The sequence below is a fragment of the Schistocerca americana genome, chromosome 2 (assembly GCF_021461395.2).
Source record: "Schistocerca americana isolate TAMUIC-IGC-003095 chromosome 2, iqSchAmer2.1, whole genome shotgun sequence".
In the NCBI taxonomy this organism is placed as follows: Eukaryota; Metazoa; Arthropoda; class Insecta; order Orthoptera; family Acrididae; genus Schistocerca; species Schistocerca americana.
Window position 1 is genome coordinate 567,336,485 of NC_060120.1, and position 19,859 is coordinate 567,356,343.

The 19,859-nt window shown below is 42.7% G+C and overlaps 1 protein-coding gene across 1 annotated transcript in view; it reads right to left on the bottom strand.

Moving 5' to 3' along the window:
* Positions 1–1,022: 1,022 nt before the first annotated feature.
* LOC124594182 (putative ankyrin repeat protein RF_0381) overlaps positions 1,023–19,859 on the bottom strand; it is a 32,072-nt gene continuing 13,235 nt past the window's right edge. Inside the window, exon 2 of the mRNA XM_047132539.1 lies at positions 1,023–2,157. Within this exon, the coding sequence (XP_046988495.1) occupies positions 1,023–2,157 (1,135 nt within the window). The remainder of the gene's footprint in view (positions 2,158–19,859) is intronic.

Sequence of the window (19,859 nt, forward strand, 5' to 3'; positions counted from 1 at the left end):
TAAAATGTCCAGATGAGACCTAATGATAAATGGGAATTGCTTTAAGGAGCAACATAGTTGCTGTTCTCTCATTCCGCGTATATCGGCTGTAGTGATAACTTTAAAATATTTCACATAAATAGGTGGTGATATACATTATTGTTTGGTTATACCACAACCGAACGATAACTGAAAATCATTGCATGTTTTAAATTCGTGGGAGTATGAGTACACCAAAATATAAAACCCAGATAATACTAATCGTAGTATAGTCAGATGGCGTGCTAAGATTCGTTGGAAGAATTCTCAGGATAAGTAGTACAGTTGCGAAGGAGGTAACTTAAAAACCCTTTGGTCAACTGATGCTTGAGTATTCCTCTTCAATCCAGAATCGACACCAGTTGAATTGGTGAACGAAACAGAGAAGATTCGAAGAAGAGCAACATGTTTCGTCAGAGGTTGGTTGAGTAATCGCATAAGCGTCACAGAGATACTCATCAAACTCCAGAGGCAGAGGTTAGAAGAGAGGCGTTGTTCATTACAGTGTATTTTACCACTGAATCCCCGAAAGCATATGTTCACAGAAGGGTGAACCAACATATTCGTTCCTCCTACATACAACTGCCGAACGGACCATGAAGGTAAATGTAGTTACTCCAACTGGTACGGAGGTACGGAGGCTCATGAACAGCTGGCTTTCCCCTGCACAGTTCACATGTGAAACAGTGGTGGGGGAAGTAACTGCAGTACACATAATAAGGTGGCATGCAGAGTATAGGTATAAATGCAGAATAAATGTTTACAGATCACAGAAATGAATGAATTACGTACAGTGGATGTCCAAAGAACGATTACCTAATGGGATATTACATTTTCACTCAAGAGGAAGAGATATGTTTGTGGATCAAGCAGTAGGTGGACAGAAGCCACAGTGGACCATACGATCCAGTGATGGATAGGAAAGGGAGGTGAAGAAAAGCTTCATCCATGTGTGCAACGCCTCGTTTATTTCTGTAGACAAGAGGTGAAGGGTGTGCACGTGATCAGTGTGGTGCGAGCCTCAGGCACCTGAGGACGTCCTTGTAGCCGAGCTGGCGCGCGAGGTCGGCGGGCGTCCGGCCGGCGGCGTCGGCGACGTCGGGGCTGGCGCCGGCGCGCAGCAGCGCCGCGACGGCGGTGGCGGAGCCCCTGGCGACGGCGCGGTGCAACGGCGTCTGGCCCTGGTCGTCGCGCGGGTCCGGCGCGGCCCCCGCCGCCAGCAGCAGCCGCGCCACCGGCACGTTGTCGGTGCGCACCGCGTAGTGCAGCGCCGTCGAGCCGCTCGAGTCGGCCGCGTCCAGGTCGGCGCCGGCGTCGACGAGCGCCGCCGTGGTGGCGGGCCGGCCGCGCGCCGCCGCCACGTGCAGCGCGGTGTTGCCGTGCCGGTCGCTGCCGTTGGGGTCGAGACCCGCGGCCAGCAGAGTGCGCACCACCGTCACGCTGCCGTTGAGCGTCGCCCAGTGCAGGTGCGGCCACTCGCCCGGCTTCACCACCGTCTTCACGGCCGGCAGGATCTGACGGACGGCTTCCACGTTGCCCGCCTCGGCCGCGATGATGAGCTTGCGCATGGACCACTGCATGCAGCCGCTCAGGTCAAGGGTGTTGGCCGCGGCAGTGTGGCCACACTCCTGGGCCAGGAGGGTGGCCGTCTTGCCGTCGCAGTCCTTGGCGCAGATGTTGGCGCCGTGCTCGAGCAGTACGTGAATGGACGCGATGGCGTCGTTCTCGGCAGCAGCGTGCAGCGCCGTCCGCCCCCGCAGGTCGGTGGCCTCCACGTCGGTCCCGGCGCCCAGCAGGATTCTGACGGCCGCGTTGCGCCGATTCGAGGCCGCCACGTGTAGGGCCGTCGAGCCGTATGAGTCTAGCATCGCCTCCACCAGCGACGGGTCCACAGACAGTGCGAAGTTCAGCAGGGACACGTACCCCGACTCGCAAGCTGCTCTCATAATTTGGGCGGCACTTTCTTGGTTGCGGAGTTTCGTCTTCGTAATTGTCAGATCCTGTTGCGGTACACCAGCCTGCAGCAACAAATCCACCCAATACCAGGCGTTCGTTTCCTCAGCAAACTGCAATGGCGTCCACTGCAGTACCTCTTCCACCGTCAGGTCCTTCTCGGTCACTTTCATTTTGCAAGTCTTCCTGACAACATAAAATTACGTAACATGCAATGCAGCCTTCCACGTATGGTATTTTCATCCTTGGTAACTTGCTACATGTGCCTTAAACTGTGGTCTAATGTATATGTCTAAGCCTAACGTTTTGTCTTCTAATGCTGGACACATCATCGTACACTACAAACTAGTACTTTCCAACTGGAAAAATCTCACCAAGCCGCGGTCTCAGCAGGCGTGAGCCATGGTAAGAATTGCTGTTTTGAAGAGCGCGCTGCCACACGTAGTGTGAAGCAGTCGACCTCCGTTTCTGGAAGTGGCGCCGCTGTGGCAATCGCAGCTTGGGTGTCTCCCTCTGGAGGGAAAGGGGAGAAGTAGCCTGTTCACGTGCATTTAAGGGGCGCTATGAGCTCGCTAGGAGCAGGTAATCATCGTAGGTCATACCACTCGCTCCTTCCGGCTCCTGGATTTCTCCCTTACCGTCTGCGCCCATCCTGTCCGCCTCACCCCCACCCTCACCTACCTTGGCCTCACCATTGACCATCACCTCACCTGGATCCCTCATCTCCGCTCCATCCAATCCAAAGCCCACAACTGCCTCTGACTCCTCAAACTCCTCTCTGGCCAGACATGGGGGTTGCACCCCTCTACCATCCTCCACACCTACAAATCCTTAATCCGTCCCATCCTCTCATATGCCAGTCCCGCCTGGATATCTGTCCCTCCCCCCAAATTCTATAATTCCCTCCAGATCCTTGAGCATCATGCACTCTGCCTCGCCTTCCATATACGCCTCCCATCCCCACGCGGATCCGCTATGACCTCATTCCTTTCCCCCATCTGCTCCTATTCCTCAAACATATCCGCATACTCTACACCTCCCGCTGCCTTGACCCCCCTCACCCCCTGGTTGCTCCTCTCCTCTCCCATCCCCGCCCACTGCCACGTCTTCACCGTTGTGTCCCCCCTACCCTCCATCTCTACATCCTTCATCTCCTTTCCCAAGGTGGGTTCCATCAACTCCCCCTCCCGGATGATGCCCTCTCTCCCTCCATTTATCCCTCCTATCAACTCTGATCCTCACTCCCCCTCCTTTCCTCTGTCCTTTTCCTGGGCTCCCTCTCCCCCCTTCCATCCTCCTTTTTCCCCACCTACCCTCTCTGCCCCCCTTCTCTCCCCCGAGTCCTTTTGCATTTCCCTCCTCTGCCTTTTCCCATTCCCTCTCGCGTCTGCCCCGCCCCTCTCCCCCCCTTCAGAGTCCTCTCCCTCCTTTGGTTCCCCCCCTCCTTTCGTTTTTTCCTCTCCTCCCTCCTTGTTTTCCCCCTCATCCAGGTCCCTCCCCCCCATCTGCCCTTGGCTAGGGAGTGTCATCTTTGTGCCAACATTTTCGTGCAGTGTTTTACAGTGAGTGTTTTACAGTGAGTGTTCCGTGTTGTGTGTCTTTTGGGAAGTGTTGCGAATGGCCATCATACTGTCGCTGGGTGTGATTTTTTTATTTCTTGCGAACAGAAACTAGACTGTCTGCTATGTTACTTGTCTGACTCCTGTGTATTTTATTAACATTGCCAACCCCTTTGCTTTATGTTTTAACTTTCCACAATTTTCCGCCGTTTTACAATTTAAGTCACCGTTTTATCGCCTGTTTTCTTGTTTCTTTCCTTCTTACGTTTTTAAAAAGTCTGTAGGCTGTAGAGCAGCGTACTAAGCTGCTGCCAGCGCGCCCCCTTCGGGGGGAATTGAAATTCAATAAAGGAAAAGAAATAAACTCGCTAGGCGGCGAGTCTGGTCAGTTGGTCAGCCGGGTCAGTGTGGGGCATTCAGTGTCTGTCTGTCGTCCGGAGTGCTAGTATGTGTTAGGCCGCCAGTCTGCTCAGAGTTTGTTCAGGCAATGGTCATTGGCGGTTGGATCGATCGGTTGGTTGGTCGCGCACTGGGACACAAGATGACTTGTCCGTCTTGAGCGTCGGCGCATGTGAGGTCGCCACGTGAGTCCAGTGGGCCGCGCCGTATAGCGAGGGGTAGTGGCTTTGCGGCCGACACGAGAGCAACAGCAGTCAACCCACGACATCGGTCTGGTTGGGGCGAGCTGCGACGCCGTGAGACGGGAGATCGGCGCGCCTTCCTGCGTCCGTTGAAGCCGCTGGCAGCGGACGGTTCGGGAGAGCGTTTTGGGGGTGCTGCGCCAGGTCTTCGCCAGACATCGCAGTTTGTTAGAAGTTAAGTGATTCGTGTTAAATTCTACTTCTTTTCTTGGTCAGTCTCTCGTCCCCAGCTTGCTCGTCTGTCTCTCGTCCGCATTTGTTAGGCAGGTAGTGTCTGTCTGTCTGTGTCGATCTGCCATACGTTAATAGCTACCTCTGTCATGTTTGTCGGATTCGGCGTTAACGAATTTATTGCTTAAGGTGTAAAGGCCTAATTCCTGAAATATGTTTTTATGTTGCCTAACATCTTGAGAGACGGTATATGTGTAATGTGGAGAATGTTTGTACATTTTATGTAAGACTGCGTTTCATGGGTTTTTATTTAAATGGTCATTTTAGTATATAAAGTTGCCACCCTTCCACTGTAAGAGTTTTCTTTTAAAAACAAGTTGCACTTTCGGTGGCAAGTAATTTTTTTTTTTATGTGAGTGTTTTGTACCATTTCCACCCCTCCTACGGAGTGCGTAGTCCGCTGATGAAGATATACGCAATACAGGGTGTTTGTAAAGGGGAGAGAGTATAAAATATTTTGAATGGCAACTCACGTCCGCAAATGTTATCCAGCGACGCTAAAGGGCGTCAGAACTATAGGCGCTGAAACCAGTGGAAGTAGGCATATACAGGTGACTCCATGATGATGTTACAAATTTTCTGGGATGATGGAGAAGGATAAATGTATCAATATGAGTTAAGGGTCCCTGTACCGCAAACGAATGAAACGGTGCTGTTGTTGATGAGATTGTGTGGGAGGCGACATTCAGAGGTAGCAGTATGGACCGAAACAAGAAAAAATATCCAGTAAACATGGGCTCTAAAATGCATACCTTAAGAGCTGTACGCACTTGTTCATCGTCGCTACTGTGAAACACATCTCCACTACTCAACAAGTGCTCCAGCTCTTAACTTATGCAGTTTAGAGCCCATGTTTGCTGGATATTTCTTCTTGTTTTTGTCCATACTATCAGCTCTGAAAGTTGCCTAAACTACCATCTCAGCAACAACAGTACCATTACATGCAGTCCACTGTCAGAGGTATCAGAAAGGTTTTCATCTATAACTTTCGACTCGTTCGTTTTCAGGACACAGAAACTCATCTCAAATTGATACATTTATCCTTCTCCATCACCCTAGAAAGTTTGTAACATCATCATGGAATCACCCTGTAGATACATGTATTTGCAGGTGCCGGCGTCTATAACTATGACGCTCTGTAGCGTAGTTGGACGACGTTTCTGGACATGGATTCCCATTCAAAATTTTATGTACTCCCTTCCATCTACAAGCCCTAGAAGTTTGTAACGGGAATTTCTGAACACCCCGCATATGCATGCAAGGTCTCTCTTCGGTCGGACATGACCGACAGAACAGACATCATGAGCATATGTACATGTGTATATCCTCATGTATATGAGCGCGACAGCTCTTACGATTATTTCAGTGCAGATGCACATTATGTTCGAGCTCCTGTGGGATTCATGCTGAGCTACCGGCAAGTGGAGAATGTACAGGCACGCTACTTGTGTACGACAGGATGGGAAATTGAGTCAGATGGGCAGCGTGCCAGGATAGCAGAGGTAGCAGAGACGACCGCTCGCTTTAAGTGATAAATCCGAGTTCGAATCCCAGTCATGCACAAATTTTCACCTGTCTGATGTCGTTTCTTCTTAACTCGGTCTATGATGTCACGGCTCCACTGTTGCGTGGATAGGCATAAACTGACTTGCTAAGATTTTTTTTTTTAACTTTGAAACTACTATCAGAGTTTTTCTAGCTTCTGGTGATGTCTTCACCATTAGAAGACGAAACATTAAGCACAGAAATATGACTTAAACTACATCCAACGGCCCACATACCAAAAATCATCAGTGACGCAATTACATGCCAGTCAATTTTGTTACGTTCTACTGTCAGTTACAGTACAGAAAGTTTTCTACTTTCATTAAGTCTGTCACAAATTGAGAGTGCCAAAGCTGTAGGAGTCTTACCAACTGAAAAGATGCTAACAGTAAAAAGAATCTCACAATGTATATCGTTATACAGACATTACAACACAGTAGTCACACCACCAAGCACTTGTTAGACAAGACATGTTCTCAGTAACAACAAACTGACTCAGATGGGAAGTGTTACACCATCCGCACGTTGATCAAACGCTCACAAACTGATACTATAGTATTTCCATGCTTGTATGACATACTGATTACAATTTCATCCTCTTGCAAGTCCCTTTTCAGTAGAGAAAAATGCCACTCCTACAGATGAAGACTGGTGAGTACACTACTGTTATTGGGTGTTTTTACCGTTACTGGAATTTTTCAGGTGGAAGCCACAACACAGCACCCACAGATGAAGTACACGTGCATCTTATCGCCATGTTTTCGGACTCTGAAAAAGGTCGAGCCATTGGCATGAGGGACATGGGATTCTCATATAAATAGATTGCGGAGACAATTGTCTGTAGTGCAATAACTGCAGAACGTGTGATGACGTGACGTTCTAAGTACAACACTGAGACGAGAAGAGCAGACACAAGTCCTTCCAGAACGAATAAACAACAAGAAAGCACAACGTTTCTTCTATTGGCTCTGACTAATAGATGGACGGCATCGGCTGAAATCCGGGCAGAGGTTACAGGCAGAGAGTAACAACGAACCGGCAGGAGCAGATTACTGGAAGCTAGGTAGAGATATAGAGTTGTCATGTTCCGTTTGCCGCCGACATCATACTACAGACAGTGGACAGAGTACGCGCAGTATACGACGGCCGAAATGCAGTGAACAGTTTTCGTCTGAAGCACTGGGCAAGTTCATTAGTCCGGAAGGGAAAGTCGACATTGTTTGACCGCTTTTGCCGGCCTGTGTGGTCGAGCGGTTCTAGGCGCTTCAGTCTGGAACTGCGCGACCGCTACCGTCGCAGGTTCGAATCCTGCCTCGGGTGTGGATGTGTGTGATGTCCTTAGGTTAGGTAGGTTTAAGTAGTTCTAAGTTCTAGGGGACTGATGACCTCAGATGTTAAGTCCCATAGTGCTCAGAGCCATTTTTTTGAGCGCTTTCCGCAAGTTGACCATGCTCTGCAATGACAGAAAAAAATTAATTTTTGCTTTACTTATGCTTCGTTTGTCACGTTCACGACGATGGCCCATCATTTCGTTAATGGTCATTGTTACAGTGATATTTGCATTTAAGTAAGACACTGCACGAACTTCGAAAAAGTTCGAAATAGGAGTCGCTATGATTTTATTTTTCGTACATATCACATAATACGTTGCTGCGCATAAAATTTTGGTATGATATTGAATTTTTCTTTACACTTGGGTGGAGATCTCCGTCTGTCGCCAATCTCGAGAAAACTGATCTGATGTGGCACACCAGTGATATAGCCAGAATGAAATATGCACAACATTCCTCATCTTTCATAAATAGTTTGAGGTATCTGAATGAGATTTTGGCCAATGATAGCACACAGAGAGGAGAGAGTATTTTGCCATATCGTTATTATGCAAAGCTTCATTCCCTACCATGTTATTCCACTAACTAAGGACTTTTTCGACGAAAGAATGTAATTTTTAAGGGCCATGGATAGTTGGTGAAACGAAAAATGCTGTGGGTTTTGGAGAAGCATAAGTGAAGGCATTACACGTTTATTTTTGTACTGATAATGTGCTTTTTCATAAGGTATTAACCTTACTTTTTCACAGTTCCTCAATACACTTGATAAACCATGGTTTCAGAATTTTCTTGCAATTGCATCAGCACATGTCAGTTAAATGGCTCTGAGCACTATGGGACTCAACTGCTGAGGTCATAAGTCCCCTAGAACTTAGAACTACTTAGACCTAACTAACCTAAGAACAACACACACATCCATGCCCGAGGCAGGATTCGAACCTGCGACCGTAGCGGTCGCGCGGTTCCAGACTGTAGCGCCTAAAACGGCTCGGCCACTCCGGCCGGTCACATGTCAGCAAGTTGACACTGGAAACTCCACTGTGTTTCAACAAAAGAAGCAAATTTTATGATAGTAACAAGAAAACTGTAGTTTTAATCAAAATTCTCCACTCACGATGCTTCTCTGAGAGTTACAAATGGTTAAAAAGCCAGGAGAAAATAAATCGCTGCTTTTGTTGCATTTTCATCAGCATTCTTGCCAGATACTAACCGAAGCAGAGATAACAGCAGATCTTTTTGAATGGTCGCCATACAGGTATGGGCGAGGAGACGCTTCACTTAATATTTACTAAAATTGTGACAATAGGCTTCCCCTTCCACGCTGGACATTTCTCCTACAGAGCCTGCCTGCAATCCCCACCACTGCCGCTTTCCCAACGCATGCCCTGTCATTTACGCATCTACTAGCCATGTTATTCTGCACGCACTCCTGTTTGCAAGATGTAGAGCCAGAGTCAAATGGGACACTGACTGGAACTCTGTGCTATCAGTGACGAGCCTCGCTTCTGTCTGTGGCAGTCACATCAACGCCAATGAATCGGTAAACGACTTTCAAAGGAAGCAGTGATTCTTGAAAGCTGTACCTCTCCAGTTCCTGTGTGATGTTGTGGAAAGGCGTTGGATACGATAGCAAAAAATGGTGTGGTATTGTTAAAGGAAGACTTACCAATACGAGCCATGAATGGTAAACTTTTTAGTTATAACATTCATGATCAGAAAACCAAATCGCATCTTTCAGCGCAAGAATCCAAAATCTCATACTACAGTTCACACCACAAACGCCTTGAGTAATATATAGATTCTTGACTTGCCTACCCAGTCATCCATACAGCATGTATGGGATGTGACGAAAAGACGTATAGTTTCAACGAGCGTCCAGCCAGCAACGAATACAATAGTGTATTCATGACGATAGAGGTTATACATACTGATGGTGACGGTGGGCATCAGTTCTGAATGAAGCGGAAGTTTTATCTTTTAATATCTGTTATGTGACAATCACCTCCATAAACATCCTACTATTGCTTCTTAGTGTCATACTTTCCTTTTCTGAAAGTGTGCAAGTAAAAGAGGGCAAAGATATTTTTTGTGGGCAGTAGGAACGAGAGAAAGTGAAAAGTTATCCGATACGTTAAGAAAAGGGTAAGCCAGGTTCTTTCGTTAAGTAGCAAGTGAAAGGTGGCTACACTGAGCCACTGCGCCAAAGAGTATTATTAAGCCGCCTCCACGGTGCCTGTTAAGAACTCGTAGAAGTCAGTGCTTGGAGAGAGCTCGTGGTAGTCTGTGCTGAGATGTTGTAGCAGAGAGTGTTTGTTGAGATGTGCTATTAGGCAGTGTTTGCTGAGATGTGATATTGGAGAGTTCTGGTTGAGATATAATGTAAGGATTAGAATGATTTTCATCAATATAAATGAGGTAATTAACTCCGTTTGTTTTAATTTCAGTATCCTAAATAATGCGTCATTACAGGTTCAGTCAACAAAGCATCTGGCGTGTGTTCTTGTATTAGAGTGTAATTCTGCTTTCCTTACGCAATTATCGTATTTCTAATTTTCTTTTATCACTTCAGTAAAATTGGTATAAAAAAATTCTTGTCTTGTTGAAGAAGAACCGTGCCAGATGTGCGTTGAGTCATACTTCCACATACAGAACAGTTATACTTGTGCTTTGGTTTTGTAGGTTTTATAGTTGCTGGGGACTTAATTAATTTACTGTGTTTACGAAAATTTTCATTTCATTCTTTGTTGTTGTTCTTTGCAGTCAGATAGCGTAATAATTCTAGTCAGGGCCAACCGATTACGAGACACAGCGTAATCGGACATACAGCTACGAAAAACTAAAAATATTTTCAATCTTATATTTAATTAAGCCCCCATGCACGTGGCGACCGCTGCTTCGGATCGTCCCTTGGATTCTTCTGATTGTAAAAATAGTAGACAGTAGTATTGTTGTAGTAATTTGTAATTTAGTAATTGTAGTCTATTTTGCATGTGTAGATTTGGTAATTGTCATTCTTCTAATGGTATTTTCTAAAATTTAAATTTGTTGTCTTGTCTATGGGTTTGACAATTTAGTGCAATTATTTCAATTGTTCGTTAATCGTGTTTGAGGGAAACATCTCGGGTATATGGTATTGTTGGAGGTAAAGAGTCATTGTGTGTAATTTTCATGTAGTGACGAGTTTGGTATACTTTGTAAATGATTACGCGATCAATGAAAAATGCAAAAATGATGGATAGTGAGAATGACGAAATTGTTGACATGGCGAACTCGCCAACACAGGACAACAGTATCATGAATAAGGAAGTGGAAAACAATTTAATCAGTCGAGAAAATAGTCCGGAACCATTTCAAAATTTTTCTCAATCAGGAAATTCACAGAATACGAGATTAACGATAGAAGATTCTGGAATAGTATCGAACACAGATAGCTTTACAGCTATGACGAAGGAAACTGGTTTTGCGGGAAATGTTAGGGGCGAAAAGAACTTCGAACAAGTTAATATGGAGCAGTTGATGAGTGTAATATTAAATTTTCGATCTGAATTTAAAACAGAGATAGGAACAATGGGATCACAAATAGGAACAATTAAAACAGAGATGGGAACTTTGGGAGCTGAATTAAAAACTGATATGGAACAATGGAAGCACAGTTTCGATCTGAATTAAAAACACAGATGGAAACAATGGAAACACGGTTAGACTCACGAATAGGGACATGTTTCAAAAATATGAAAGATGAGTTAAAGAAAGAAATCAGAGAAGAAGTACAACCGATTTTGAATTCTCACAATAATAGATTAATTGCAGTAGAGATTAGACAAAGGGAACAGGATAGAGAACAGGAAGAAAGAGATCGCCTGATAGTACAAAAATTTTCAGAGTTAAATTTACAATGTGCACACGATAAGAAAGAAATATTTGAGAGAATCGAGGAATCCGTACCAAATGACAGAATAAATAATCTAACACAACAATATGAACAGTTAACTACCAAATGTGTCAACACTGAAACCCGAGTCGCGACACTTACGGAAGACGTAAATAAACAGAAAGAAAAAATAGGTGATTTAGCGGAAAGAGTTGAGGAGATATCAGATAAATTGACAAATCTTAGTTTACGTGGGGACAGAGATTCGGATGATACAGCTCCATTACCATTCGCAGAAACCGAAGAGTACCAGAACATAAATAAACATGTTGAAAATCAGGGAAAATTTAATGAACGCGTTAAAAGGGAAGTTGAGGCATTACGAAAGCAAGTCAAACAGATTGAAGGCGAAATCGTAGGAAAAGACGGCAAAAGAAATTTAGAATCACAGATACCAGAGGGGTTTGAAGAAAATAATTTGTTTCATTTACGGGATGCGACAAGAGAGCGCCAGGCGCGCGAACTTGACAATAATCGTCATTGGGACTGGGACAGACGCGGTAGGTCTTTGTCGCCACGAGGCGAAAACTTTGACTAAAAACACTTTTTAACTGTTCGGAAATTTAAGATCTTCCGCAATTCTAAGAATGACATACATCCATGTGCATGGTTAGATCAATTTATGTACGCACTTCCGCCAAATTTGCCACTAAGTCACAAACTTGAAATTATGTGCAGCTATTAAAGTCCTCAGGGGATTCACTACTCTAAGTGAATATGTGCCGTAGCGAGCATAGGGCCCCGAGCTGTAGTGGTGCTATTTCTCTTTTAGTTTTCTGCACTGCTGCCTACTCTTTTACTATTCTTTGCATTGTCAAACCAACTCTTCGACTATCAATCTATCTAGTGAGTAAGTAAATAATAACCTGATATGACTAATTGCACCAAAAAGTGATTTCGGAAATTACCGTTTGGACTTACTGTATGTTCAGCAGCATTCATTCGTAGCTTAAATGAAATTTTACCTGTTTACCTTCGTGACAACATTACTTCATATGTTGACGATGTTCTTATTGCTAAACGTTCTTGGAGTGAGCACAACAAAATTTTGGATTCATTATTACGTATTTTTGCCAGAGTTGGCATTACTGTGAACTTGGAAAAATCTGAATTTGGTCGTTCTCAGGTGAAATTTCTCGGTCACATTATTGCTACAGAAGTATTCTTCCTGATCCAGAGAAACTAGATGCTATTCAGTTCGCAATGACATTCTTTTTAAACGAAAATCGCTCGACAACTCTGTTTGGTTAGTTTGTATTCCTGATGAGTGGGTTAATAAGCTGATTTGGTATACGCATTTCAGTTATGCACACTTTGGTCCCAGAAAATGCTTTCACAAATTACGAGAAAATTGCTACTCCAGTAATATGGAAAGACGTATTCGATCTGTTCTGGCCAAATGCAAATTATGTCAAAAGGCTAAGCCGCCAACAGTTTCTCACAGAGCACCGTTGTTTCCTATCATTCCAGCGAAATTAAAGGAGATGGCTGCAGTCGATTTGTTCGGTCCAGTGGTTCGTTCTACTAATGGTTTTGCGTACATTTTCGTAGCAGTGGAGTTGACGTCAAAATATGTGTGTTTTACACCTTTACGCAAAGCAACAGCTCGTTCAGTATCTAACGCTTTCATCAAAAATTTTCTTAAAGAAGTGGGTCATGTTGATAAGGTTATATCAGATAACGGATCACAGTTTCGTTCTAAAATTTGGCTTCGTACTCTACAGCGTCGTAAAATTAAACCAATCTTCATTTCACTTTTTCACCCTCAATCTAACGCTATAGAGAGATGGATGAAGGAAATCAATAAATTGTGTCGTCTTTATTGTCATCAGAATCACAGAACGTGGGATCAGTATCTTCATATTTTTTCAAAACATTCTGAATGAACTCCCTAATGATTCAACTTCTTTACCGCCTATATTGATATTAAAAAACAAAGCACCGACAAATCGCATTTCTGAAATAGTTCCTTTTCCGCCTTCACGGAAACTGCGGCATTGTGAAGTTGTCAACCTGGCTCTACGAAATATTGCATCTGCGGCTGCTAGAAGAGAGAGATCAGCTAAACGTCCTGGTCGTTTAAAAATCTTGTCAGTTGGTCAGAAGGTGTTAATTAAGTCCCACCGTTTGTCTCACAAAGGAAAAGGCTTGTGTCGCAAATTTTTTCTGCTTTATAACGGTCCATATAGAATTCGCAAAATTATTCATGATAACACTGTCGAAGTAGAAACTATTAAATCACGACGCTCTAAGGGAATACATCATATATCAAACGTTAAAATTTTTGTGGAATGACATACTTTAGAGAAACCAACAGCTACATGTAAACATGCAGAGAATACAAGGATACCGCGCCGTGTTTTGGAGGCGGCACATACTCAAAGCAACAGTCAAGTCTGCGCGCCGCACAAAGCAGTCGTTGACCGCAAACAATTGCTTCCTACGTCACGCGCCTACAGCTGATCGAGCGCTCAGTGCGAATGCACTGACAGCCGTAAACAAATACACAGTCTAATTTCTCCGACTAAATTCAGTATAAAGCTATAGTGACTTGATGAATTATGTTATTAACATTCAGTATTTTTCAGGATACGGTTCTATAAAATATTTAAGAACTTCAGGTAAATTCTGTGTGTCTCCGACGTTAAGAGGACTTACTATCGAGAAATTTTCAGGAAGAATGTAATTTCGAAGAAGAAACTAATAAACTAAAAAAGGTAACTGTTAATTGAGTTCATTTTTCAGGTAACATATTTCCACTTAGGTACGTACTTTAGACGTAATTTGCTGCTCGCGATTACGTGATTCATACTTTGTGCTAATTTCATGTTCTATGAATTTACTTGTGAAGCGACGTGCTTGTGTACGTTAACTGATTTTGACAATGATTATTAATGAACTGGGTTGTAACTTGTATATATTATGCATCGCTTGGCTGCACTGCTTTTTCACTGATGTCATATTTTTTTTTTAATTATGTGCCTGCTGTGCTTATTTATTTAAATTATAATTGTAACCTGATTTATTGTGCTGATGTGTTTAGATATGTAAGTTATACTTTGTGATTTATCTGCTTGCGCCTCCATGTTTACTTATTAAGATTACATATGAACATTTATTTGCTTATGCTGATATGATGCTAATGACCTGTTGATTATGTTAGATAACATGTTTACTGCTTGCGTATGGATTGCATATTTATACATATCTGTTGTTGTCATAACTACTCTTTAATTTGGTGTATAGAAATGCTGATATACTGTGTACAAACAGAGAGTTTAGGTCACACTATTGGATTAATTATAGATTGTTCGCTTGGCAGAGCCTCGTTGTAAGGATTGTGCTGCATCCACTTGTTGACATTCTGTTCTCTACTGGTATATTTACTCGCTATTGCTTGTTTTGCTTACGCTCAGTGCCTTATATTTTAAGATAAGAAAATGAACTGCTATAATTCGACGAACGACATTGGTACAGAGAACTTCGTTGATGTCACATGAGCTGAGGTTTTATGGAAGCTGTATAACTTTATGCTAATAGGGAGGAAGCTAACGACATGACATACCATTACTAGGTTTAGACCATTAACAGTTATTACACTGCATTTGTCGTGAGCAATTGAAATAGGAAGTGACACTTGATACAAGAAATACTCCACATGTTTGCTTCTGCCATAATTCTTGAAGTGGTGTACACACTGTGAAATATTGTGATCATTCACGGTTATTCGAACTAAGTCTGTTAGAGATCATGTATGCATTTCTTTGTTTATAATTCATAATGAGTAGAAGATTTGGCTCAGATGGATTACACAGAGGTTGTGTGTTGGCAATGTGTCTTCGGATTTTATGGGATGATGAGGTTTGCATTAGGATTTTATCTGTACTTGTTCGAGGAGACTGACTAGAGGAAAGAGTTGTGTTGGAAGTGAGATGATATTGGTAATAAGGTTTATATGTATCGACGCATTGAAGAGGTATTATTGAGGTACTATTGAGATTGTGTGAAGTTGATGATTATTGGAGTTTTGGTGGATAAGAGGTAAAGTAAGTGAGATGCACATTTTTTTTTGTTGGTCTTATGGAACAAGGAGGATGAAGATAGCAGACTAGAACACTAAAGTAGAAGGAAGATAGTCTATACACACACTTTGTTAAATCACTAAGCGGTATATACTTTTTTTGAAGAGAGGAAGTATTTGCATATCTTGGCACACTGACAGTTGTACAACAACAGTACATTTGATCTGGCTTGGCAAACATTGGTCTTGACATGATGACTATGACGTTGACCTAACTATTATTGACTGTTATACATTGCTGCCACTACTACTTGATACACATGATGAACATCAGATTTTGACAGAATTACATTTACACAGTTAACACCATTCAATTACACAGTAGTACTTAATGTGGATGAAAGATGAATGAGTGTGTTTTGTGTGTTTTCCTTTCCTAATCCTACCCACCTATCTCGTAAATATTATTTTATTTGTTTGTAGTGGCTTGCACTGACACCCATAAATATTATAGGTTTACTGATATTTGAGTATTTGTAATAGTTAATATGAAAATTATCTGACATCATTTGTGTGTTTGTTATGATTTGTATGTTTAGTGTAAAAGCATTTGTATGTGCATTCAAACTATTGTTCATGCCTGAACTGTCTGATTAGTGATGGTAAATATTATGAACTGTTACCTGCACTTTTCAACATGATGTGTGACACTTAGAAATGTTTAATTTCTGCTGATGAACTGTGTGATCAGTGATAGTGAACATTATGGACTGTTACTTGTACTTTTTCTACATGATTGGTGACACTTAGGAATGATTAATTTCTGCTGATGAACAGTGTGATTAGTGATAGTGAATATCATGGAGCGCTCTCTGGCCCTACTCAACGTTGCTGGGTGCCACTGATGGACTGCTTCTACTGAACTAATGTGACTTGTTGCTGTGTGTACCTCTTCAACTATACTGGGTGCCACAGATGGAACTGCTTCTACTGAAATGATGTCACTTGTTGGTGTCTGCACCTGCTCAACATTGTTGGGTGCAACTGGTGGACTGCTTCTACTGAAATGATGTCACTTGTTGGTGTCTGCACCTGCTCAACATTGCTGGGTGCAACTGATGGACTGCTTCTACTGAAATGATGTCACTTGTTGGTGTCTGCACCTGCTCAACATTGCTGGGTGCAACTGATGGACTGCTTCTACTGAAATGATGTCACTTGTTGGTGTCTGTACCTGCTCAACATTACTGGGTGCCAAAGATGGAACTGCTTCTACTGAACTAATGTGACTTGTTGCTGGGTGTACCTGCTCAACTTTACTGGGTGCCACTGATGGACTGCTTCTACTGAAAAGATGTCACCTGTTGGTGTCTTTTTTTGTATAAACTAATCATTGAAAGCATTTTATGTGAACATTTGTATAAACTGATTTTTTGTGTATTGTGTGAACTCTTATGTAAAGTCACATGTATGAAAAGAAGTTGTATTGCTTAGTGTATTTCATATATTAGGTTATTGAAAGGTCAGTGCAAAGCCAAAATTTTAACTAATTATGTGATATTTAGGTATTAATATTATCTTTTATTTTTGTCTGTATTTTTCTGGACGAATTTGGTGGTATTTTCACCACCAATGCTGGCAAAAATACCATCAAATTCTGGCCTGTGGAGGAGGGGCATATGAAAGGTGGCTACACTGAGCCACTGCGCCAAAGAGTATTATTAAGCCGCCTCCACAGTGCCTGTTAAGAACTCGTAGTAGTCAGTGCCTGTTAAGAACTCGTAGAAGTCAGTGCTTGGAGAGAGCTCGTGGTAGTCTGTGCTGAGATGTTGTAGCAGAGAGTGTTTGTTGAGATGTGCTATTAGGCAGTGTTTGCTGAGATGTGATATTGGAGAGTTCTGGTTGAGATATAATGTAAGGATTAGAATGATTTTCATCAATATAAATGAGGTAATTAACTCCGTTTGTTTTAATTTCAGTATCCTAAATAATGCGTCATTACAGGTTCAGTCAACAAAGCATCTGGCGTGTGTTCTTGTATTAGAGTGTAATTCTGCTTTCCTTACGCAATTATCGTATTTCTAATTTTCTTTTATCACTTCAGTAAAATTGGTATAAAAAAATTCTTGTCTTGTTGAAGAAGAACCGTGCCAGATGTGCGTTGAGTCATACTTCCACATACAGAACAGTTATACTTGTGCTTTGGTTTTGTAGGTTTTATAGTTGCTGGGGACTTAATTAATTTACTGTGTTTACGAAAATTTTCATTTCATTCTTTGTTGTAGTTCTTTGCAGTCAGATAGCGTAATAATTCTAGTCAGGGCCAACCGATTACGAGACACAGCGTAATCGGACATACAGCTACGAAAAACTAAAAATATTTTCAATCTTATATTTAATTAAGCCCCCATGCACAAGAACGGACAACAGCACTTACCAAACGAATTTTTATTAACGGTAACATGACTCAGAAATGACTGTCTGTGCACCCAACACAGACTTGGGTCTTCTGAAATTTAAACACACACTTAGGTCTTCCGAAATTGTTTCATTTATGAAGGTAGTACTACATTTATTACTTTTAATCGTCAGATGAATACCGAAATAACATAAAGAGGTTTGAAAAACACACCGACAATGCGTATTATGTTGTCCAGGACGGCAAAATGGTTTTTTTCTGGAAAGAACTTCTGTCGAGAAATGCGCTCCGCTAAGTAAAAGTTACAGAACGGTGGCATCAGTTTCCTAGGATTTTGTTTGGTGTACTGATTAGTTGTGTAAGCAGCACCTGAGAGACTTTGAATTGGATCTGATTCTGAGTCTGCACTGGCCGGCTGGTAGAATCGTGCATTACTCAGATTTGTAGAGCATTTGCCTGTGAAAGCGGGGCAGTGCTGGGCTGCATGGTAACGTCAGGACAGGTACATGTATACTGGTCGTCAAGCTCGACCAAGTCTGATCATCATAAAGGAGGAACGCAGTATTGTGCAGCGAGCACATCGCAACACATTCTTATCAGTGCCTAACATCCGAGAACAAGTAACAAACACCAGTATTCAGTGCCATCCCTCACCAATCTGAGGAAGCTTGAGCAAGTATTCTCAGACTTCTATTCCCCATTGTACCGCAACTGTGCACTTTCAGGCAGGGATTCCCTCTGCAAAAATGAACAGTCTGTCACCGCGCGCAACTTTTTAAGCTCTACTGTCTTTTTTTTATATAAACGTTATATACTGGCATAAGTGATCGAGGACCAGAAAATCAAAATACTTCAACAGAGGAAAGGTGGCTGTACCTGACGAGATGAGGATATATGTATGACTACCTTTAGATTATGCAGAGAAAATTCTTCCCCTTCCGGTAGTAGTTTATCGTACGTAGTTGGGGTAATGAAACGTACCAAGTGTTTCGAAAAAGGCTCAGTTTGTTCCCGTTTTCAAGGAGGAGCTTCACACATAAGAGGTGCGAAAATAAAATTATGAAACTGATGTAAAAAAAAAGTTGCTTACCGTTTTAGTCAAGTTTAGTGTTGTCTCCTTCAAAGAAGTTCCTTTCTGATTGCACACACTTTTTCCAGCGCGTCTGCCATTCATGGTAACATTTCTGGAACTCATCTTCTGTAATATCTTCCAAGACTCTCGTCACAACTTTCTGGACATCTTATGTTGTTTGAAAATGGTGTCCCTTGACCGCCGTTTTGACTTTTTGAAACATAAAAAGTATCATGGAGCGATAACTGGTGAATAAGGTGAGTGTGGTAGTACTGAAATTTGTCCTGAGGTTAAAAATTGCTGTACAGACAGAGCAGTATGGGATGACGCATTACCGTGAAGCAGAATTCAATTATCAGCAATGTTGGTACAGACACGAAGAACTCTTTTCGAAGTCCTTCTAAAATTTCTTTGTAGTAATATTGGTTAACTGTTTGTCCAGGAGGTACCCACTCTTTATGAACAATTCCCTTGGAATCAAAGAAGCACACAAGCATGCATTTCACTCTTGTCTTTGACATGCGAGCTTTTTTTGGCCTGGGTGACCCCTTTGAGCACCATTGCGAACTTTGGCGTTTTGTCTCTGGATCGTGCTGAAAAAAACAACTTTCACCACCAGTGATAACACGACTCAACAATGCTGGATTGATTTCCGTTTGCTCTAACAGATCGGCTGCCACATTTTTCTATGTTTCCCGCTGTTGTAGTGTGAGATTTTTGGGGACCATTTTTGCACAGATCTTTCTCATACCGAGATCTTCAGCTATTACTAGACAAACCGTTTCTCGATTGATGTTCAGTTCTTCTGCAATCATTTTCACGGATAATCTTCTATCAAATCGTACGAGTTCACGCACCCTGGCCAACTTGACATCCGTCCGTGAGTTTGACGATCGTCCAGTGCAGTCTTCAGCTTCTACATTCGTTCTGCCTTCACTAAACATTTTATGCCAATGAAAAACTTGAGCTCTTGACATAACCTCCTCTCCAAAAGCCTTCTGAAGCTTACTGTAAGTTGTCGTCGCATTTTCACCCAATTTAACGCAAAAACAAATGGCATACCGTTGCGCAATATTACGCAGTACCATTTCCGTGACGAGAGACAGAAACACATGTCAACTTCTTAAAGCACAACTCA